The sequence below is a fragment of the Cyanidioschyzon merolae genome, chromosome 1 (assembly GCF_000091205.1).
Source record: "Cyanidioschyzon merolae strain 10D DNA, chromosome 1, complete genome".
In the NCBI taxonomy this organism is placed as follows: domain Eukaryota; phylum Rhodophyta; class Bangiophyceae; order Cyanidiales; family Cyanidiaceae; genus Cyanidioschyzon; species Cyanidioschyzon merolae.
Genome location: NC_010127.1, coordinates 344,519 through 367,182, shown reverse-complemented (window position 1 = coordinate 367,182; position 22,664 = coordinate 344,519). Strand labels below are relative to the sequence as shown.

The 22,664-nt window shown below is 56.8% G+C and overlaps 6 protein-coding genes and 1 non-coding gene across 7 annotated transcripts, besides 4 other annotated features; 4 read left to right on the top strand and 3 right to left on the bottom strand.

The window, feature by feature from the left end:
- Positions 1 to 331: 331 nt before the first annotated feature.
- Positions 332 to 2,306: a sequence feature (repetitive element).
- A 708-nt stretch (positions 2,307 to 3,014) lies between these two features.
- On the top strand, positions 3,015 to 6,455 carry CYME_CMA125C (similar to Rab11-binding protein; the record flags this gene model as incomplete). Its single annotated transcript, XM_005535045.1, has 1 exon — positions 3,015 to 6,455. The coding sequence occupies one exon, from the start codon at positions 3,015 to 3,017 to the stop codon at positions 6,453 to 6,455; it is 3,441 nt and encodes a 1,146-aa protein (XP_005535102.1).
- Positions 5,118 to 6,315: a sequence feature (possible transcribed region).
- Positions 6,456 to 6,473: 18 nt separating the features above from the next.
- Positions 6,474 to 8,444, top strand: CYME_CMA124C (probable cell division protein glsA; the record flags this gene model as incomplete). The annotated part of the gene is made up of 1 exon (XM_005535044.1): positions 6,474 to 8,444. One exon carries the CDS (start codon positions 6,474 to 6,476, stop codon positions 8,442 to 8,444), a length of 1,971 nt encoding a protein of 656 aa, XP_005535101.1.
- Positions 8,445 to 9,835: 1,391 nt separating this feature from the next.
- Positions 9,836 to 9,981, bottom strand: CYME_CMA123R. Its single transcript has 2 exons — positions 9,959 to 9,981; positions 9,836 to 9,884 (listed from the first exon to the last, which is right to left on the bottom strand). It is a non-coding gene; the product is annotated as a tRNA-Met (tRNA).
- Positions 9,982 to 10,174: 193 nt separating this feature from the next.
- Positions 10,175 to 10,777, top strand: CYME_CMA122C (40S ribosomal protein S7; the record flags this gene model as incomplete). The annotated part of the gene is made up of 1 exon (XM_005535043.1): positions 10,175 to 10,777. One exon carries the CDS (start codon positions 10,175 to 10,177, stop codon positions 10,775 to 10,777), a length of 603 nt encoding a protein of 200 aa, XP_005535100.1.
- A 14-nt stretch (positions 10,778 to 10,791) lies between these two features.
- On the bottom strand, positions 10,792 to 12,735 carry CYME_CMA121C (unknown zinc finger protein; the record flags this gene model as incomplete). Its single annotated transcript, XM_005535042.1, has 1 exon — positions 10,792 to 12,735. The coding sequence occupies one exon, from the start codon at positions 12,733 to 12,735 to the stop codon at positions 10,792 to 10,794; it is 1,944 nt and encodes a 647-aa protein (XP_005535099.1).
- A 93-nt stretch (positions 12,736 to 12,828) lies between these two features.
- Positions 12,829 to 16,179: a sequence feature (possible transcribed region).
- On the top strand, positions 15,614 to 17,146 carry CYME_CMA119C (similar to oxidant-induced cell-cycle arrest Oca1p; the record flags this gene model as incomplete). Its single annotated transcript, XM_005535041.1, has 1 exon — positions 15,614 to 17,146. The coding sequence occupies one exon, from the start codon at positions 15,614 to 15,616 to the stop codon at positions 17,144 to 17,146; it is 1,533 nt and encodes a 510-aa protein (XP_005535098.1).
- A 407-nt stretch (positions 17,147 to 17,553) lies between these two features.
- Positions 17,554 to 19,392, bottom strand: CYME_CMA118C (hypothetical protein, conserved; the record flags this gene model as incomplete). The annotated part of the gene is made up of 1 exon (XM_005535040.1): positions 17,554 to 19,392. The coding sequence occupies one exon, from the start codon at positions 19,390 to 19,392 to the stop codon at positions 17,554 to 17,556; it is 1,839 nt and encodes a 612-aa protein (XP_005535097.1).
- Positions 18,346 to 18,685: a sequence feature (possible transcribed region).
- Positions 19,393 to 22,664: the final 3,272 nt, after the last annotated feature.

Sequence of the window (22,664 nt, the reverse complement as noted above, 5' to 3'; positions counted from 1 at the left end):
CATCTCGGCATTGAAGGGATATGCGATCCTGATCATTCGTTGACTTGGTGTCTAACGCACAACTTGTATTTACATTCAAGTCATAACAAAGTATAGTTTTCAGTTCACTTATGCTTCGACCCTCAAGTTAGTGAATTCAAGTGATTTTACACTGTTTACAGCAGAGGCGTTCAAAGAGCATTCAATCTAAAATTATAGAAAAAAGGCAAGTTGTGGAGAAGGAAGTAGAGGATCCTGGAGGCCTGGTGTCACCGGCTGCCGGAAGAAAACGGAGAACAGTGCCGAGCAAAGAGGAACAAGACACGTCCAAGAAGCTGAGACAGGATCCCAGACGTCTATGCCTGCATCAAAGACGACAGTACGACGAGATGGTAGTGAAAGCTCGTTTTCTTGGATGTATCAAGGATCCGTACAAGCAGAAGTTGCGAGAGGCCATCGGAAACCGTGTCGAGTCGTACTCCTTGAGTATTGTAAAGGCTTTTCCAGTACTAGTGCATTTGGTAAAAGAGATATACAACAACGTGACGGACACCAAAAAAGTCGAGGTTCCGGAGGAATTTTTCAACGAGACCGTTATACGCTACCGGATGGTAAGCACCTGGGATATGTCGACGAAAAATGCGCGAGTGTGTATACTGCACAAAAAGTACGCCGAATACCGCCTCAACGGTACTCGATAGAGGGGAGACTGGCGAATTCGCACCTACGGAGCGATGAAGTACCCCACGTACCTGATGAGCGATATGACTATGAACCTCGAACGTTTCATGATACGCACCGCGTTTGCATTATAGGCGGCCCTGCCTCACAGGGCGAGATGGGTCACCATCGATGGCATCACGAACGATAGGGAGAATGAACAGAGGATCGAATCCGTAGACAAGAAGACATCACACATGAGAAGGAATGAAGCTTCTGGAATCCGTGCGTCTATTCAAGAGCGTCGTGCGGTACTGGGGCTAGCGAATCCAGTAGAAAAGATATCAGAGTTGAAAAAGGATACGGAAAGATACTATCGCCTCATTCTACGGTATTTTGTGTTTTTGGACCGAGAACTCGAACGCAAGGCAGAGATGAAGCTGAGTGGGGAAAAAATGAAGAGTCGGAGAGACGGGAGGCTGCCCTAATGGGTAAGCGCTTCCATGTCGCTCCGTTGTGCACCGTCAAGTCAGATATTGTGGCAATCGACTCGAGCGTCCTTCATGGCATCATGAAGGAGATCAGTCCAGAGTTCGATGTAAGGAATTTCGAGTTCTCCGGTGAAAACCGGGAGACGTACTGGAAGAATATGTTCGATTTCGAACGCCTCAAAGTGAGCAAGCAAAAGTTATTCCCTGGGATGATCAAAAGTGATGGAGTAGCCATATTTGTAGATTATAAGTGCTTGAAGGTAGATCGTCCAGTTCCGTCCCCGGCTTCGCCCGCGACGAAACATGAACATATATACGAGGCGGATCCTGTGATGCAGGAGGTCCAGGAGAACGACAATGTCGTTGGCGCGGACCCTGGGGACACGAATATCATGACCATCGCAGCACCCAAGCGTGCGGAAGATGGCACTGACGGCAGCTTACGTCAGAAGACATGTGTCTTTTAAATTTCTCGAGAGCAAGATACGATCGAGAATCCGGAAAAATGAACGCGAGGAAAAAATTAAGGAATAGAATCGAGGAGTGAAAGAGCACCTGGAAGCTTTGAGCGAGGTGACTAGCCGAGGAGCGGACTTTGAGGCTTTTCTGGAATTCATGAAAGTTTGTACTGCTCATTGGGAGGCGCTGTGGCAACAGTACACCAAGACCAGATGGGCTCGTCTGCATATGCGTCTGCACAGAGGAAAGCAGCGTGCATTTGACAAGTTCTTCAATGAGTTGAGGGCCCTCAAGGAGGACAAGCGTAAAATGCTCGTATTAGCATACGGATCAGGACGCTGGGCGTCCACAAAAGGTTGTATACCAGCTCCGTCGACACGAGCGTACAAGGACTGCGCACACCTTTTCGTTTCGATACTGATAAATGCGTTCGGAACGTCATCCATTCATCACGAGCTAGGGTGTACACTTCAGAGGGTTGAGATGGAAAAGTGCCAAAGGAGCCCTGGGGATATCCAAAAGTACGGAGCGGTGACGGAAGGGCAGGAAATGGAAAGCAGGGCACAGGTTCGAGGACTCCCTGCACTGGTGAGTACAAGCGGCGACGAGAAACGCCTGGAGTGCGTGAACCGAGACTTTAGTGCTTCTATCAATATAAAGAGCTATGCCGTGCTGGAGAAGAGACTCCTGGAACTGACGAGAGACAACTTTGTCGGTCAGCCTCTCAAGGTAGAAACGTAGAAGAACAAGTTGAAACCGGTAACAGGGAGCCGGTCAAAAAGACTGGGAGACTTGTGCACGTCGGTGCATCGATAAGCAGGCGATCGGTGTGGCGTGCTCTATCGCGCCGACTTGTGCGCAGGGAAGCAGTTGCAGAACCTACTGGTTAGATACTGGAGTTTTTGTACGGGTTTCGACGTCGACACCAGTGAGCTGCCTTTGTAGCTCGGAGGAACGCGCTCTTTACTCCCTTAGCGGTGCCTGCTTCCGTCGAGGTAAGTTTTCGTTAACGCACTTTATCAGTCTGTGGTCAGTGGCTTCTTGCGAAGCTTGCTGGAGACAGGCCAGTGGCGCCCGAGTGTCGTCATTCCGGTCAGGGGTGTTTTGCTTTGCGAGCTGGCACTAGTGCTCGTGCGACGCCAACGGAACGAGTCAACGCGGATCGTAAGAAACTCGTTTGTACGAGTAAAATTCCAGGAACCTGAGCTTCCTGAGGAGCTCCAGTGCACTTATTGCAGGTGGAAAAGCGGGTGAGCTTGTCGTGGCGCGGACAAGGTTGCTTTCAGTGGAGCGTGCAAGGCTTGCGAACCGGTGTGTGTGTGTGTGTGTCTCCGTGGAACCCAGCACTCAAGACCTTGCGTAAGGTTCCGGAAATAACGCGGAACAGAGCGGAACACGCTGAGCGGCAACGCTGCCGAGCAGGTTATGAATCAAAAGACGCTCTCTGGGCGTTATGTACGTATCGGCAGTGACGCGAGTGATTCAAGATCGCGTACGGGAACAGAGAGCTTTGACTCGAGCCCTGAGCGTATCTCCCGGGGCTCTGCGCTTCCTGAAATGAGTTATTCGTCACTGCGCTCCTACGGTAGCGCACTCGACCTGGCTGCCACTCCGCAAGAGACCACAGAAGTGGATCCCGCACCCCTTGACTGCAAGTCGTTGGTATCGGAAATCGAAAGAGGCACTGGCGGTGCCGTTGTATCAACTAGTGACATCGCTGGACCAGCTGCTGCCCGACATTCACTCGGTGAGGTGGGCTCCAGCTCCGATGTACCTGCTTCGGACTCCTCGTGGTTGAGCTTCCGCGGCTTCCTCTCTTCCGTTCGAGGCTTCGTCGGGAAAAACCTTCCCAAACGGACCAGTATAGTTTCGGAGACGCGTGCAAGGCACCCGGAGCATCAGCGCTCGGGTTCCAGCACCGGTCAGCGGCATCGCAGCCGCAGTGTCGATGACGCCACGTACCCGCCGGCTTTCGAAAGGAGCGGAAGCGGCAGTTTAGCTGCACCAATCGGCACCAGTGCAGGTGGTGACACGGACCTGAGGGGCCGCCTCAGCACTGCCCCAGAGTCGGGACGCAGTTTGCTGCACAGGCTAACCCAGCCACTGCGCAAACCGTCTCCGGATTCGAGTCGACGAGATCTGCTTCTAGAGTTCGGTACTGCTGAAGTGGATCAAGCTGGGTTTCAAGTGATCACTCGGATGAGAGAGCGATCCGCGGGTGATTCGAGGAAGCCGCAGCAGGGTGTAGAATTTCTTATTAAGAACTTGGATACCGGTGAAGAACGGTATCTCACTGAGCAGGAAGTTGCCCAGATGACTTCCGCGGATACAGTGCAGCAACTGATGCGGCGACAACGTTCCGTCATGCAGCGTCGTGACCCCCACCAGGACGATCCGACGGGCGCAAGCTCCGGTACGAAAAGTCGCCGTTCACGTACCTTTTCCTCGACGCCACTGGGGCGAATTCGAGCATTTTCATTATTACCGCGCGCGAAAACAGCACCGACGCATGCGTCGCCCTCGATATCCTCGACACAAGCCGCGGCTTTGCAGCACAGCAAGTCGGCAGCGACCCGCACCAGGCAAGACGGTGCAATGCTCAATACACAGCGAGTGCAAGCCGGTGCAGACTCGCTCACATCGCTGACATCAACCGCCGGTGCGGCCGCAGAGACGCCGCTCGCTGGCGATGGAAAAGCGTTCGGCTCCGTAGTCGACGACACAGTCGAGGATTTTCGGTCACCCGCGGGCAGCCTCGACCGGGGCCTGCTTACAAAAGCCGCCGCACCAGCTACTGCCAGTACAGCGACGCAACGCGCTATCACTGAGGACACGACCGTACTCGGTAGGCCGCGCTTTCTATTCAAGTTCCCTGAAAAGGGTAGCGCTTTGAACAAGCGCGAGTACCAACGGCTGCTTCGGGAATTCCGTGTTGCACAGCGCTTTGTGCGCGTCCATGCTCCGAACAAGTCGCGAGGAGCTAACACCACCGCCAACATGTGTCTGGTACAGTGCTTCAGGCCGCACACAGGACCTGTCTGGAGTATGGAATTCTCTGCCGATGGTCGATATCTGGCGACTGGCGGTCAAGACGCCGTGATCATGGTTTGGAAAGTGCAGAACGAGCCGCACACGCTGAATTATTCGAATGCGGACTTGTTGGAGATTGCCAGCTGGTTGCGCTCACCGGCTACGGCAGGCGCGCGAGCGTTTCAAAGGCTGCTGACCCCGCCTCCGGAAAGCAGCGACGGAGCAGCGGTCACCGTGGACGACGGACCCGAGCGTCTGTACGCACGCTGTCTATTCGAGGTCCGAGAGCCTCATCGAGTGTTTCGCGGACACGGGGGTGACGTTCTCTGTGTCGCGTGGTCTGCCAATAATTTCCTTTTATCCAGCTCTATGGACAAAACTGTGCGTCTTTGGCACGTAGACTACAACCAGGTGTTGCGCAAGTTCCTGCATGCCGATTTTGTAACCTGTGTCGCCTTTCATCCGCGGAACGAGAATTTCTTCCTCAGTGGCTCTTTGGACGAGCGTATTCGTCTCTGGAACATTAGCTCGCGGCACGTTTCAGACTATGCAGAAGTGCGGGGCCTCGTAACCGCTTGTGGGTTTACACCCAACGGCGAGCAGGCGCTCGTTGGCACGTATCGCGGTGAGTGCAAAGTCTACAACGTTGTCCGTTTCGAGGAGGGCGAACGGGCTCTCCAGTACATCACGACCCTGGAGGTGCACAGTCGTCGCGGACGCAATAGCAAGGGCAGCAAAATCACCAGTTTCGCCATGATGCCAACACCGGATCGAGGCCCTGGTCGAGGCACCAACAGCGGCAGCGGCAGTACCGCTCCAGCGGTGTCGACGACCTCCAACGTTTTCGTACCTGGACAGAACGCCGGCAACGAGTTTGCAGCGACCATGGCACCGAGTGCACACAGCAGCAGCAACACCGGCAGCAGCAGCAGCAGCAGCAACAGCTCTCAGCACTACGAAGTATTGATCAGCACCAACGACAGTCGTATACGGTTGTATCGGGTTCAGGACTTGCGCATTGTAAGCAAGTTCGTCGGACACTCCTGTACTTGGAACCATATCCGGGCAAGTTTCAGTGACGATTTTCGGTACGTGATCACGGCTAGTGAGGATCGGCTCGTCTACATCTGGAATACGGTGCTGTACGAGCAAGCCGGACACCACAGCGCACCCGGTTGTGCCTTGCACCTAAGCCAGTGGTCGAAAGGCACGCCCCGGTTGCGTGACGCAGGTGGCGGCACCGCTGCTGCAGCTCATGAAATGGCACCCGAAGCGTCAGCGGCACTTGCGAGTAACCCGCAGACGCGGCACTCAGGGCCCATTACCAACACCAACAACCCGAGTAGCACGACGAATGCGGCCCGTACCGAGCAGCAGTACTATCCAGACCGTATGCTGTCGGAACGGGCATCCGCATCCGCATTGACCTCGAATCCGTCCAGCAGCGCAGCAGCAGGCACAAGCCGCGACGGTACCAGTTCGAGTCAACTGCCTCGTATTCGTCGTTACCGTAACGACCGTTTCGAGGCCTTCATGCCGTTCGGTGAAGCGCACGTTACAGCTGCGGTGTTTGCACCCCAGCGCAGCACCAATCGACTGGACGTCATCGAGCGAAGCCCGTCCACTTCCATCTACCCAACACGTGCGAAAATAGCACCAGCACCAGTAACAGCAGCAGCAGCAGCAGCAGCAACGCCCTTGTCGTCGTCTGCAACTGGTACGGCGGCACTGCTGCGCGCAACGTCCACTTCTGACGGCCTGGTGGTCGTCGTTGCAGCACACGACGGCACCATTGGGGTTTTCGAGAACATCCCTGCAGACTTTGTGCCTTGGTAAAAGACTCCTCTTCCATGCATGGAGCACGAGAGCCGATCCCGGTCACAGACGGGACCCAGGCGGGCGCTTCCGTACGCTAGCACGACATCAGCGGCTAGTGCGGTGTTCGCGTCCGCAGCGCGCTGTCGCCCGAGGCGCCTCGAGTGCGCTGGGCGTACCTTCTTCGAGTGCTTTGAGTCCAGCCTTCGCGATGCGTTGCCTGAAGCCGACTCCACCGGCACGCACGACGACCCGAGCGTGTCGGATAACGCACCACAACCGGCAAAGCTGGACGCATTGTTGATCGCTGTTCGCCAAGGCGACTGGTACCGGCTTTTGGGACTGGAAAACATTCGATACCTGGCCAGCACAGACGATATTCGACAAGCGTATAAGCGGGTATCCCTTGCTGTGCACCCGGATCGAGTGGTGCGTCTGTCTCCGAACGCACGTCAGCAGGCGCATGAGGTATTCCAGGGACTCCAGCAGGCGCTGCGGGTGCTCCTACACCCGCAACGTCGCCTGATTTATGACTCGAAGGACGGAAACTTTGACGATAGTGTCCCGGATGAAGAGGATGCGCACGATGAAGCTGCGTTCTACGCAGTCTTCGGGGCAACGTTTCGCCGCAATGCACGCTGGAGTTGCCGGCAGCCGGTGCCGCTTCTCGGCGATGCCTCGACACCAGACGATGAAGTGCTAGCGTTTTACGCGTTCTGGCAAGCGTTTGAGTCGTGGCGCGAGTTCCCTTCGGAAGATGCGGATCAGCTGTGGGAGGATCAGAGTATGACTCGCGAGGAACGTCGCTTTCATGAACGCCAGGAGCGCAAAGCGCGCCTGCGACGGAAGCAGCTGGAGCGCGCACGTATTCGGCAGCTTGTCGAGCGGAGTTATCGGTTGGATCCGCGTATGCGCAGGATACGCGAAGCTGAGCGCCAGCGCAAAGCGGCTGAGCGGGCAGCACGGCGACGCTTTCGGGAGCAGTGGCTGGAGGCAGCGGATGGAGCGCCTGCGCAGGCGCAGCATCCCGCGGAAACGTCATTATCTCAGAATGCAGCCGTCTATGGAGAAGCTGTGCGCCCTGCGTTGCGCACTGCGTCTGTGGAAGTAGACGCAGTGGCGTCGCATGCGTCCACGGATCATCGAGTGACGCCTGGGGCACAGTGCCAGACACTGGTACAACCGCCTGGTGTTCATGAGGGTACCGGACGTGCCGGGCGCGCTGATGCGCTCGAAAGGCATCAGAGGCATCGCGGCGAGTTCGCAGACGCTGGAAGCACCACCATGGATGCGGGTGGCGATGCAGCTGCACTCGCGACGACTGCCGGCTCTAACTCGTCGTCGCGGTTGTCATCGCTCAGCGGAGACGCAGAGGGATCGCACGAAACGTCATGCGGTGTGGGCGGTTGCCGAAATGGGGCAGCGACGATTGCTCCTGATGCCGCGTCTACGCAGCGCGCTGCAAATGCGGATGCATGGAGTGCGCAGGAGCTGGCGCTTCTCTCGCGTGCACTGAAAAAGTATCCCGCTGGTACGCGAGACCGCTGGACGCGCATCGCGGAAGCGTTGCAGCACCGGTATACGCCGGCTGAGATACGGGCTCAAGCGCAGGCGCTCATGCGGGCGCCACAGAGCGTTGGTCAACGCATTGCCAGCCTGACGCCACCGAATGTTGCTTCCTGGACGGTCAGTGAGCAGCGGCAACTGGAGGAGGCGCTGCGACGTTTTGGTGCTTCCAAAGGTGCAGCCCGGTGGCAGCTTATCGCCTCCCTCGTTCCGACACGAAGCGCAGCCGCATGCGCTGCTCGTTTTGAGGAACTGCGCGTGTTTTACGCGTCGCTGCAACATTCGACTACTACTACTGCTACTGCTGCTGCTGCTGCTGCTGCTGCTGCTGCTCCTGCTGACTATGATCATACTGCGGATGGACATCAGCGGACGTCACCGGTGACACTGGCGACACCAGCGAGCCGACCAGCACTGGGTGCGTTCTCGACGAAACGGGAGTAGCGGTTTAGGACGATGAATCGGTGCAGCCGTATCCCCGTGTAAAGTTCATGGTTATTCAGGCCTGATGAGCGGATTGGTACATTCATATCGGGCGCTTTTTTTCGACGAGATATGCATACCGCGTGGTGCGCGTCGTTAAAAAGCAGCTTTCCTGCGAAGCTTCCTTCAGCATATTTGTGTATTGATGTGTAGGTGTTTGCAACAGCGGCGCGCTTCGAGCGCATTTGCGTCTTCCACAGCAATACTCGTTTCGCGAGCGATAAACGCAACAGCACTGCCTGCTCCGTACTCGCTCCTGGTCGGGTTGTGCTCCTCGCGTGTCTAGATCGACCACGGCAATGACAAGGCCCGGGTGCTGGTTACGAATCCGCGCTTACAGTCTGCCGCTGCGGCAGCCAGCGGAATGGTGGAGGTTTTCGCGCCCATCAACGCCGAACGATGATGCGTATTTGTTCTCGAGAATCAGCGTGCGCTTGCATCGCTATCGCGGGTACTTCGGACCGGGTGTGTCGTCAGGGCGCGCACTTGGCATGCCCCGGTTGCCGGGCGAGGTAGAGAAGCCCCAGCAGCCGCAACAGCGTGCCCCTCAGCAGACGCGCTTTGAACCCATGCCCATGCAGGGGTGTGCGGTGCGCTCGGCCTGTCTCTGTTGCGCGACTGTGGCGACATGGCATGCGTTGCAGTGACCGCTCATGTGAGGCTCGGCACCTGCAGACCCGCTCGATTCTTCAAGCCTCATTCGCATCTGGGAAATGCAGAGCAGAAACTAGCCCAACGTTCCCATGCATGTAGAGCACGTGAGATCGCTTCGCTGGGCATCAGCGGCACAGGTGCATCCGATCACATCCAGGTAGACGCATGGGATGCGTACTGTGTCGCTGTGCGCATGTGTGCTGCCGTCGCCCAAAAGCGCTGAAGCCGCGGGCGCTCCCGACGATGCCGTCTGGTACGCAGATACCGGCCGTGGATGATGCGCTGCTCGGCGGCAGCAATGGGAATATATGGCGCTGGCACCCGCTGTGCGACGCTTCGTGAACACCGTCATCGGTGCGCAGTTGCGGATGAACGCGCATAGCTTCACTGATTGTCCGTTTCGTGCGCCGGGTTCGAGTGCTTATCGGGGATGCCCGACGGTCTCCGGCAGCATCGATCGGTGTGGTCGATGCACGCCCAGGCTTGCTGCGCCTGAATCCCGAAGCGGTGCTTGGTGCGCGGCATCTCGGGGAACGTCGCACGACGTCTCCTGCCTGGTGTGGTGCTGCAGTCGATCTCGCCTGGACGGTGCCCATGGTCCTGTACATGGGAAACGCCCCCGAGATGCGTCGACGCTAGGGCAGATATGGGGAAGCGATGTATTCTGGAGCGAGGCGAGTGGCAAAAGAGCGTTCGGTCGGACCTATGGGTTATGAGCCCATCACGCTTCCGCTGCGCCATCTCGCTTTTGAGACGGTGCCTGCCTCTGACGGTGGTGTATCGTTGCCGCCGCCGCCGCCGCCGAAGGCCGCATCCGCTCCTAGCGAGACGAGGTTTCGATCCTTGGGTCCCGTACGTCTTGGGATTTGCTCTCGTAAATTGATATATAAAGCGTAATGATGTGGTGGCGATCGCCGCGATCGCCGCCGTCGCCGCCGCGCCCGGCCCGTCCCTGCCGCTGCGACCCCTGGCGAGCACTGGGCTGCGCTTTTGCGGAAACATACGCGTGCAGACGCTGACCAGTACTCTCCGAAACGATGGAGACCGTTCCCAGCGACTCGGGCGTTATCATGAGAAGGATTGTGAAACAAACGAAAGAGCGCATAAGCCCGATTGAGGAGCAAGTGGCACAAGCGATGTACGATCTCGAGTCGGGGTCGGCGGAGTGGCGCGCGGACCTGCGCGAGCTCGTGTTTCATAGCGCCGTGGAAATCGATGTAGGTGGTGGTGGACGTCGCGCCATTTTGCTTGTTGTTCCGTACCGTCTCCTGTCCAAGTACCACCGAGTGCACACGAGACTTGTACGAGAACTAGAGAAAAAGTTCAGTGGGAAGCAGGTCGTGATCATCGGGAAACGACGCATTCTGCCTAGGGAGCGGAACGGGCGCCGGCTCTTGAAACAGAAACGTCCACACTCACGCACGCTCACAGCTGTCCATGAGGCATACCTCGAAGACGTCGTGTACCCCACGGATATTGTCGGGAAACGGATTCTGTACCGTACGGACCAGACGCGCCTGTTGCGGGTGCACCTGGACCCCAACGAGCGCAACCAGGTCGAGCATCGTATCGACACGTATGCCATCGTTTACAAGAAGCTTACGGGCAAGGATGTTGTGTTTGAGTTTCCAGACGTCTGACATAGCGCGAACCGTCAATGAATCCATGTAAAGGCGTCTTTTCCGTGACAGGTATTCTGACCGGCGACAGGCGTCAAGGCCTGGCCCTGGCCCTGGTCCTGGCTCCCCGCCGTGCACCGCTCTTTCGAGTCGGCAACGCCGCCGCTTTCCGCTTTCAGGCTCAGCGTCGCTGTCGAAGACAATGCCGAAAGACACGCAGACGAAGAGGAGGAAGATGGCGACGGGGTCGATGGCGTCGCGGAAAGCGGCATCGAGGCCGCACTGAATGCCGTCCACAGACTCCGAGCACTACCCCAGGTGGTGGACACGGATTTGGGGAGCTCCTCAGCGGCAGCACCCGCGACGATATTTGCCGGCGTTATTGGGCTGAGACTCTCCTCCATACTGTGCCAGGTCATGACGCGCTCTTGCTTCACGGATAGCGGTAATGCGTCCATGGGAAGCACCTTGGCGGCTTCGAGTGCGTGCCTGCTCACTGGCGAGTGCTCCGCACTCCACCAATTCCAATACGATATTGCGGTTGCATCCAGCGGCCTCGAATTCGGTGTTTCCACGCTTCGCGCTGGCGACAGCTGTGATCGATCGCTGGGCTCAGACCGCTTTCCCGTCGCTTCCGGTGCCGACGGAGGCAGCGACAGGCAGGCGCCCGAACCTGGCGACGGCAGCAAAGGATTTTCGGGCCACGAGTTCGCGAGGGCGTTTGTCGTCTGTGCACTTACGGCGGCTGCCTTGCTGCTGCTGCTGCTGCTGCTGCTGCTGCAGTTAGGCGGCAGCGACGACGACAGCACAGGCGACGACAGCACAGGCGACGGAGGCGAAGGCGGCTCAGCAACGAATGTTCCGAAAAAGCGGTCTCGCTGGCGCTCCGGCGAGACACACTCGCGACTGGGTGTCGCAGGTCTGGCGCCAAGCGGGCGGGCGGTATCGATTTCGATGCTGTGGTGGAGCTGCTCGAAGATGGGCAGTTTGCGTGGTGTCGCGCTGGAGCCAGCCGTCACGACAGCTAGGAGCTCGGGCTCGAGACCCTCAAAGCTTCCCGTTCGGGTACGTTCGTGAATAAAGCGGCACCTGCTCCCGTAGGGACAACTTCCATTTTCCGCAAAGTTTTTGCACACTTTGGTCTTGTATTTCGGATGGCGGGGTAGCGGGCGCAATTCCTCCTGTCCGTGCGCAAACTGACACTTGCTCCCGTAGCGACAGGCGCCAGTCTCTATCCACGACCGACACAGTTCTGTTTTGTACAGGTCGTTGACTGCGTGGGCGCCAATGGGCGGTGCACTTGCAGGCGTCCGTGGTGGATGTGCTGCTGCTGCTGCTGTTGCTGCTGCTGTTGGTGTTGTCCATGGGTGCGCTTCTGGACGTGTCTCGTGCGTAGATGTGCGCGACTGCGCGCCCCAGCCGGGAGTCCGGTTTCCTGTGTGTGCGGGTCGGCAGCTGCTGCAGCCGCGTCCGATATTCGGCTCGAGCGCACCGGGCGATCTCAGCTCTTTCTTCGTCGGCGAGATAGCAAAGGGCTGCTCGCTTAGGTTCGCTCTGCTCAGGTTACTCAGGGTACCCCTGCGAGAAGGTATATGCACCGCGTCGCCAGGCGCATCTGAGCGCGAAGCTAACGACAGCGTACTGCCCGAGCGAATTCCAAAACCCGAATCCTTTCCGTTCGTATGGACCACGGGTGTCGTGTCGATGCGGAATCCAGGTAACGACCGCTTCTCCCAGAGCGGCACGCTCGCGTGTGAGCAAGCACTCGCAGAGGAAGCGGGCTTGGGACGCTCCGCGGGCGACGCAGCGTCGCTCGGACTCGCCTGCGATGCAGCGCTCTGACCGACAGCTTCGAGTTCACCTCGAGGGGCCGCGTGCGTGGCCCGCTCCTGCAACGGCATCTCCAACGAGGTCCGTCGACTTGCGTGCGCGGCGAACTGCTCCTGCCCCGCAAAGGCTCCAGCACCTGATCCGTACATGTCAAACCAATAAAACAATGGAGTCAAAGGCTTTCGCAATAAGTTCAATCAGATACCAAAACCCCCCTGAACAGTCTTTGTTATCTGGAACGCACTTTACGATGTTCAGCACCGCTCCCAGGGGTATTCGCCCTGAGGCACGGTATGCTGTACGAGGCGGTTTGTTCCGGCAGCTAGCGCCCAAGCCAGTTTTGTTTCACACCGAGACCTGCCTTGTTGCACCGATAACCCCAAAAGTGTCGGACTTGGCAGTAGAGATAGAGCGGAGAACTATGCCCGCTCCGAACTGCCTTATTTGGGTAAGTGCACCAATCTGCAAAGAAAAGAATGGCCGGCGATCGCGGGTAGGCCTACAACGTGGAACCGTCGGAGGAGAAAATGGGACACGTGTACGCCCTCGCGTCGAACGCAGGCGAGGCACGCTCTCGAAATCGATCCTAGGTCTGGACAAAGCGGACATCGCCGAGGGTACCGCGCTGGCGCTGCACCAGCAATGGACGCAGTGCCGCTGCGGCGTGCATCAAACGGCCCTAGAGATGCGGGCGACTGGCAATGCGGGCTCCAAGTCCTTTTTTCCGGGACGAGATCGATACTTCTGGCGATCCGGCTGTGGATCTGGCACTTGTACTTGTTGGTAGGGATGAAAGCGCAGTAGATGTTACGAAGCCGTCGCGTTCAACAACATCTAGAATAGGATGCATGCAGTGTCAATAGAGAAACGCCGTACTTGCTGGAAACTTGACGATTTCGAGTCGAGTGCATGGGTTAGCTATCGCGCTGAATGCGCAGCCCTGGCTGTTGAATCAGTACAGAAGGGCTCTGTCGTGTACCCTGGCAGGTGTCCGCTTTCGAGAGATCAGGTGTTTCCTCTGCTTCTCTAATGCGTCCGTGATAGGTTTGCTCACGCGAATCCCAAAGAATCCAATGCGCAAAATGATGATGATCGCTGGTTACCTAAACAGACACCACAGCTGCCTCCATGAAGCAACTTGACTGTCGCACGCTCGAGTCGGATCCACGCACTGGAGCGCGTCCGACGCAAATGGCGTACCAGCTGCGAGGCAGCACGCGAGCCCGGGTTCTTTGATAAACGCATCGTTGCCATGCATGGTACATACCCGATGATGGTTTTCATAGAGGCGTTCGGGCAAGGCGTGCAGGCTTGCATTTCCCTCTCACTGAATAACGCATCATCGCCATGCATGGTACATACCCGATGATGGTTTTCATGGAGGCATCCGGGGAAGCGGGCTGGATACGCAAGGTGCGCACGTCGTGCAACGCTGCGGATCGTCTAGGGCCCAGATCCTTCGTCCCTGTCCATGTGGTGTCATCGCTGCTGTAGAATGCCGGATGCGTTATACTCATGTTCGAATGAAATGGGCAAGGCGCACGCAGCCAACTCGGGCGTCCATGCTGAAGTTTGTATCACTGTCCACTGTCATCGACACTAGCTTCTGGCGGATTTTTCTTCAACTGCATTGTTTTCCTCTCCCGTTGAGCTTTGGCATGAAACACGCCGGGCTCTTCTTTCCCTTCAGCTCTATTGCTTGGAGTCAAAAGGTATTGATGGAAGCAGAAACATCGCGATTTTGCAGCTTCCAGCTGTTGTCGACATTTTTCAGGTACCGAAGTTCGTCGCGAGCTACGCTTTGCTTGCCGTTTTCTACGCCTTTGCCTACTTCTGCAGTGCACTCCCCGCAGCGGTTACACTTTGCTATAGACAGTATTTCCGAAAGCTCAACAACAGCTCCACCGTCGGGCGCTGCCCTGTGGCGCATGAAGACTCATATCATCGCTTGATGCATGCTCTTGAAACACGTCCGTGGGGCCTCTCCTCGAAGCGCCTCCCCAATGCCGTACCCCTTACGATATCCCTCGATCGCGTGCTTTCTTCTGGGCGATCCCTTTTGAGCCTGTTCTATCTGCTGCAGAGGGTAGCGAACGCTGGTCCATTCGATACAGGATTTCTAGAACACGATGTCGTCCATGATGAAACGAGTAACCGAATAAGAATCAACATCGGAAATCATGCGGAGCATTTTCGATCCTCGCATGCTCGCTTCGTGCAACACGGTACCGAACTCGACATCGGAAGCGATGGCTGTGGTGACTGCATTCGGAGTTCAAGGCGCTCTGCCGTGCAAAAAAGAAGCGACGGGGGCGTCTTGACGCATATCCCATGAGGGGAATCAGCCGGGTGTCGATGTCCATCTCATTGATGGCCGCAAAGAGATGAAGGTTTGTCTTTCCGAACGAGATCGATGATTTGACGTGCTCGTCTCGAAGAACGTTTTCCTTGAACTTGTGGAGGATTCCGCATATGACGACGCTGAAGTTTTTCTCGTCAGTGCGTCCGCACAGATAGCTGCCCTACGAGCAGCCTCAAAACGAACTGTTCCAAACAATTGAAGCATGCGGCATTTGAGCATGGTATACGGAGGGAAATGAGAATCATAGAGGCTTGCAAGTATGAACAGCTTAATCAAATCACTTATCTCATGCACCCGTGCTCGAGAGCGTACCGAGTCATCTTGATTCCGTTGACATCACACGTTCCAACAGCAAACCGTCGAATGAACCACTCCGAAAAGACGTCCGAGAATCCACAAACCACGCATGAGTCTGTCAACGCTTATAGCTTCACTGTGAATATCAAAACTCTGCATGGAAAACAAGTTCGCAAAACAAATCCCGAGGCAGCGCATAGCCAGTTGTTCAGCGTTCCGGTTTCCTATTCTCCACGTGGTGGCAACGCTGTGCACGCGAGAACGCTTCTGCGAACCGGGATAAGAGCAGGGCAAGCGGGCCAGAGGCTCCGGTCAAGTTTGGGCGTAACTGCGTACTCCAGCGGTTCGCTTCGTACACAACCTCACTAATGCAGGAGTGGGAGCTTCCCGCCCTGGTCACACCGTTCCGGTTCGGGTGCGTGGAGGACGGCCTCTACCGTGGCGCGTACCCCACGCTGAAGAACTGGCGTTTCTTGCGCCGTCTGCAACTTCGGTCGATCGTAACGCTCTCAGCCGACGCACCGACGAAAGACCTGCGCGAGTTTTGCCAAAACGAAAAAATTCGCCTGTGGCACTGGCACGCGGACAAGTTCGAGGATGTGCCAACGCTTGCGCCAAGCACGATAGCGTCGATTCTCTTCTGTCTGCTGGATCAGAGAAACCAACCGCTTTTTATCCATTGTCGTGACGGAGGGCATAATACCGGTCTCGTTATTATGTGTTTGCGAAGACTACAGAACTGGAACCTCTCTGTCATATTTTCAGAGTTTTGTCGATACGTGAAGGGCAGCGAGATCCGGCTCAGTGAGTCCCAGTACGTCGAGAGCTTTAAAGCCGAGATCACCCTGCCCTCAGAGCTGCCGTACTGGCTTTGGGGCGGTCGACGTATCACCCGACATCCCTATTTACGTCTACGGTACATAGACGCAGCATCGATGAACGGCACTGCTCGCGTGGCGAGTTCGCGGCCCGGTCCAGGACCGTCCCGTGTACCGACACCCGGGGACACGTCGTCGTGGAATGCCAGCAGCATGATCACTTGTGCGACGACTGCTGCTGCCGCCACGACTGCTGTTGTCGAAGGATCGCCCTCCTCTAGCGCGACTGCGACCGAACCCAGAATGCCTGGTGCTTCTGCTAGCAGTACAGTCCCGGGCCCAGGGGCAGCAGCCCTGATCGCCACATCATCAGCATCAGCTCCGTTTGACCAGCCAGGGCGCTCTCGAGGGCAACAGGATGCGCAGGCTGCGCTGGAACGAACACCACTACCACCGCGAACAATAACAACAACAACAACAATTCCAGCAGCAGCGGCTGAAGAAGAAGGAGCAGAAGAAGAAGAAGAAGCATATCCAGCAACCTCCACAGATATCCAGCTGCAACCAGGATCGGTTTGTGCAAACGATGCTTCCGACGCGCTGTGGTTCGCGGCAACGAGCACACCTGTCGATAGCGAACCTGGGCATGAGGCTCCGCAACGAGCTTTGCAACCCGCAGACCTGGTAGGACACAGCGTCCCGAATACCATATTGCTCGATAATGCATTGCAATGGTCGCAGATGCAGGGGGCACTTCAGCGCGCGCTCCGCCCTACCGAATGGGACTACATTCTAGACGGTCTGGTATTTGGAAATCGATGTGCAGACGTTTTTGTGGATCTTGTTGACTCGACATCCCTGCGTCGATTGTTACGACTGCCCAGATCACGAACGCGCGACATGGAAGAGCGCGAGCGTGACGACCTGACACCACGACGATCCGCGAAAGCAACGCCCAGCCGCCGACACGTATTACGGACCCGCGCATGGCGAACGTTGATGCCGGATAGCAGCCATTTGGATGCCAGTAGCCGGGGACAGTCGCATTTGATCGAAGCGCTCGCTCTCGATCAAATGGGATAAGCAGTATTGAGCACCTGTACATTGTTGTGTCCGCCGCCTTTTGCGTATCCCAGGCACGACGCAACTGCGAATCAATTCGCTCGTGAATCACATCGATCGTCCGAGAGCGTCATGTCTGCTCCCGGTTTTTCTCTAGTGCCGTGAACCCGCCTCCTTGCCTGAGTGTCCGTCTGTTGCAAGCGCCAGGCCAGTGTTGCAATGCTCGGGTTCTAGGCATGTGGCCCAGATGGACCGGCGGTTGCACCAAGCCACTTTGGTGACGCTCTCGGCACCATCGTTGCGGTCTCCAGGTACGCTGTTTAACGGGGTTGTGAGCAAGCGCGTGATCTGTTGCCGCTCGTAGTACGCTTCATCCAGCAAATCGGTGATGGTGCCATTGCCCGGCATCACAGGTCGTCAGGGTCCATTCAATCGGCGGCCTGCTTCTCGACGCCACTCGCTTGCTCGCTAGCCGTATCCTCGAGCGGTCGCGCATCCCGTGTCTCTTCTGCTGCTTCTTCTGCTGCTGCGCTGACGGAAACACTTGCTCGCATCGAACTGGTAGGTGGATGGGGCTCGGCGGGCCTCGTTGCCATCGTTTGTGGTGTGGTCTCAGATACGCCTTCATTCGAATGCGCCTTGTCTGGATGGACGGCTGACGATGTCGTATCAGGAGCGTTAAACTCCTGCCGAAAGAAACCCACTTCGAGCACGTGATCGACTGCATCGACGCGGATTCGCCTTTTGCGGCTCGTTGCAGGCCCAGAGAATCCCGGATGCCTCGGGATCCTCGACGACGCATCGGGGCTGGCAGGTGGCGTCTCGGACGCTACCGACTCCGAGGGCCCCTTCTCCGGTTTCGTAGCACTTGTCGCAGGGGCTGCTGCTGCTGCTGCTGCTGCTGCTGCTGCTGCTGCTGCTGATGATCCAGCGTCATTCGGTGCACCATCCGGGAACGGAATGGATGCCCGGTGATGCTCTATCCACGCCTGGATCTGCTGGCGAAGCTGCGCATTCTGTCGTTCGAGTCGGGCGCGCTCCTCGGACTCGGCGTCTAGCATCCCTGTTCGTGCGTCCAGTTTGGACTGAAGCTCCTCGTAGTCTGTACGCAGCTGCTTCCATGCACGCAGAAGCGCAGCGTATCGCTGTGACTTTTCCGAATGCTGGCCCCGAAGCTCCTGTTCGCGTTCCGATAACGACTCCATATCCGCCGAAAGTGATGCCAGCTGAGCCGAAAGCACCTGTGCCCGATTCTGCCATTTCTTTGCCTGCACCATGCTCTCCTCAAGCTGCGTCTGCAGCGTCGTCAAACGCTTCTCGGCTGTACGCCTCAGACCCTGTAGTTGTGCCTCTGCTTTGGATCGCAGGGCAGCCATCTGCTCCTCATGTCTTTTCTCCAATTGTTGATAGGCTGTTTCGATTTGTGCAAGCTCTTTCCGTAGAGCTTGCCTTCGTGCTTTCTCTGCACGATACCGCTGCTCGAGCTCTCGACTCTGGCGCTCGAGCGCTTGGTTGCTCTTTTGTTGCTCTGCAAGCCGCGTTTCGAGCTCTCGTAAACGTTTGTTGAGCTGACGCAGCGTCTCACCGAGCCCGACACGCTCGCTGTCGTCTGCACTGGGCGTGTCTGTACTTGCCGCTGGCCCAGAGACCTGGTCCAGTTCAGCTGGTTGTCGGACTCTGGTCTTGAGGCCTGCTGGCCGCGTACCTGCACGCTGCTGGTCTGCGTAGTCGGGATCCAATGCCGGTTCAGTATCCTGGCCAGATACGACGTCATCAGTGCGGGTAGGCCTCAAAGAAAGCCTCTTCCATACCCAAAGACCCATATTCATGACGAGTGCTCCCAGGAAGACCGCTGAGAGGAGCACGTTCGGCTCCCAGCGAGTCACCCCTGTTACTTGTCCAGAGGGAGGCGACGCTGCCACCGGCTGCATAGCAAGATGCAGCCCAGCAGCACGCGTCCGGCACGCTGGCGGGACCCAAACGCGGCTGCAGCGGACGAGGTACACTCGCTCTACCCCAGCGGTGTGGATCAGCTTCGTACTTGCCTGCAACGAGGTCGACGTCGCCGGGCAGGCTGCAGGATCCCCAGCTTGCGCCGCTCGCAACCACCGGGTGCATCCACGCTTGGCGGCGCTCCTTTCCGCATATGAAGTGCGTTGCTGTTGTCGAGCCAACGGGTCAGGGGTCAGCGCCCATGCGTCCGAAGGTAAAGAGCGTCGTCGATGTGTGCTTCGGGGACGTGCCCAACCGGCGCAAAACCCCAGCATCACAGCACAGCCAGAGAGCCGGCTAGTCGTAGCGGTGTACCGTCCTGGGAAACCGAACCAAAAACTTGTGAATCTGGTGTCCCGGCTCCTTCTAGCGTACGTTCCAGAGTACAGCGCCTCGGTAGCTTCGAGGCAGACGTTCGCGTCCTTGGGTGCTCCTCACAAGAACAGGTAACTCGAGGGCAGGGCTCAGGTCAGGGCCCCTGCGGAGCGTTCCGTACCGGTTCCGCTCAGTGCACTTCACCAGACGCCTTCGGATGCGTTCAAGTGTTGTCAACAGCCAGGGCAGCGTTCAGTGCACCTGTTCGAGAAGCTATTGAACACTGTACGAGCCAGCGTCTCGTGAAGCCATTCGGCATCGCTTTGTCGTTGGATCACTCAGACGCCCTGCGAGGCGATACATCCGGGTTGCATGCCGCACTTCGAGGAGACGCTGTCGTCGTGGCTATCAAGACGCTTCAGAGACGAAGCTGTATGTTTATGTATGTGTGTATGTATGTCGGGCAGGTAACGTGCTTGAAAACTTTTCAGTTTAAAGTGGAGCACTGAACTGCGCGCTCTTTTCCTGTTATTCCATTGCGTTTCCGCACAGCTCCTTAGATGAACAGCGCCGTGAACTGAAGTACCGCAACAGAGGGCTTTCGGATGCGTATGTTGGTTTTGGATTCTCGGTGGCTTTGTTTTTCTGGAGTGGCACCTTCGACGCTTTGCTGCTGGTGTTCTTGACGTCACCGGAACCAAGATGTTTCGTGACGTTTTCCATCAGGAGTCCGTAAAAGAACGCATATGGTTGTCTAAAATATGACACATAAGCCGCCAATGGTCTCCGTCGTTGACGTGCGGCATGCCTGTGTTGTGCCTGCTTCAAAACTTTCGATACTGGCGTTTCCAAGAAACGCTTGGGCTTACTGGTTCACGTTCCTGGATTAAAGATGGAAAATTCGCAACGTCGTCCATCGACGACGTTTTCAAGAGCAGCTGCCGAATGATCGCTTCATTGGACACATGGAACAAACATCAATGCTGTTTGGGGTACATATCCTGCTCGCGTTTTTCGCAATCGTCGAAGTGCGATTCCACGCCAGTATCATACCTCTCACGAGATATGCTCCCAGAGGATTCCGTTCCATGAACTTGAATGGGAGAAGAATCTTGGACTCGAACTTGCGAACTTGCAGGAATCGCGTCTAGTGGAGTGTCTGTCACTGCTTTGCAACAAGGGCGCGTACGAGGATCGATATTTCTCGACTTGTTCTCCTTGCTGGATTTTCATTTCGGTGCTCACTCGACCATGGATAACACTGCGTTCCACTAATTCCGAATTGGATGGAATATCTTGCAGCTGCTCGTACAGCAGAGAGCGTACGCGACAAGCGCATCGACCAGGAGAAGCCCGTAATCGTACGGCAGACCATCGGACGCGGGACCGGAAAAGGACAACCAGGGTAGCCACCGGTACCAGTCAAAGGCGTATGCCGAGCACTGACGCAAGCGTTCATGCACCGCAGCACGACACCCGCTGGAGGTTATCTGGTGGAAACCAGAAACATTTGATCACTGTCGAGTATCGACGCTCCAACGGGCGCAAAGAGGCTCCAAGCAAAGAAGATGAGAAGCGCGAGAGAAGCGTAGGTCGTAACGACCGCCTGTGCATGAAAGGCGTCGGCTCCAACTGAAAGCAGCGTCATCGAGACTCGGACGCTGCCGTGAACTTGCTTCGACTACTGACACCGGCGCTTGACGCAAATGCGGGATCGATATGTGATGAAAGCCTTCGATACATGAGGGGAAGCGAACCATGTCACAGAAAGAGCCTACAAACGTCCGTTTTGACGACAATGGAATGAAAAGAAGACTTTGGTGTCCACGACCGAGATTTGTGCATCCGTTCCACTAGAGTTTCCAATGAGTGTAACGGGGTCGTGATATCGCATGTGCGTTTCGTTTTCCTAGAAGGACACGGCACAGGGGATGCTATCATCAAGAGGCGGCCGCCTCCAGCGTGCGACTCTTGCTGCCGTTGTCGCTGGCGTCCGCGTATCCCACAGAAAGCGTCACTTCCGAACGATCCTCCGAGCACCCCGAACGTGTCCAGACCGAAATGAGATCAACGCCCGAGGGATCGTTCCCATGTGCCTTTCTTCGAGTCATCATCAGCGTCAACGTCATTGTGGTAGCAGCACCTCGCGAGTCGCTGTGCGGAAGCAACCGACAGGCACGAGCGACTCATGCATTGCTGCGGCCATATCCGCGGCTGCCTTGGCTGCATGCGAAGCAGTGCCATATCTTGTCCCGTTTTCACGATGAACGAAACATTTCCCCAGGCGTCTGAGAAAGAGTCCAAGCAACGGCACACCTACTGGCGACATGACACGATGAGCGTACCCACTTCTCGTAACGTGTCGGATGCTGGGCAGTGCGTCGGACGCACAGAACACCGCTGGCATCAGCTGTGCTGCTCACGCAAACACAAACACACACATACGATGAAGATGCAGCGAGGACCAGGGAGTCGCCGCTGCGGATGCGCGACTCCTGCGTCATCGTCGAGCGCCTAGTGCACCATCTTCTGGACGATGGGACGCTCAGGAGCGGACCTCTGCCTCACGATGCGAATCACGACGATGATGCATGGTCCGGTTCATATCAATGCAGTCGATACGATACGCGCCGAGCTTGTGTCTGAATATGGTCTCGGTGCACAGTGATCACGGTCAGTGTCGAGCTTGTGCGCGTTGGATGGTGTTCCTTCGGGGGGTGTACGAGCTGTCGTCGTCACCATCGCACTTGAGGTCATCGAGAACGGTCTCGAAACGCTTGCGGATATCAGCGCAACGAGTTCGCGTCGACGGCGTGTCGTAGGCTCTGGAAGCGATCCAGGTACCGTCCTGCACGATGCACCTCTGGGTCTATCTGTTGCAGCTGATGATGATTCCAGACGACCGTACCGGATTCCGAAACACATCCGCGATGCCTCTTCTCATATCAGCGACAGGGATCAACGGATTCCGGACTGGATGCACCAACGGACAATTGCCTGTGCGACATGAAGCAACATCCGGAGACGCTTAGTTCTGGATACATCTAACCACAGATCAAGTGCGTCGATATCAGGGTCCATACGCATGGAGCGTCCGGCATTTCCGTGAGAAAACAAGCGTCCTCGCAGCACCTTGAATGCGGAGCACACATCCGCTTGCTGCATGCAGTGCTGCTGATAAACACACGGCGTTGTCGATCCGGTTCATGGATGTAGTGTTGCAGGCTCCTCC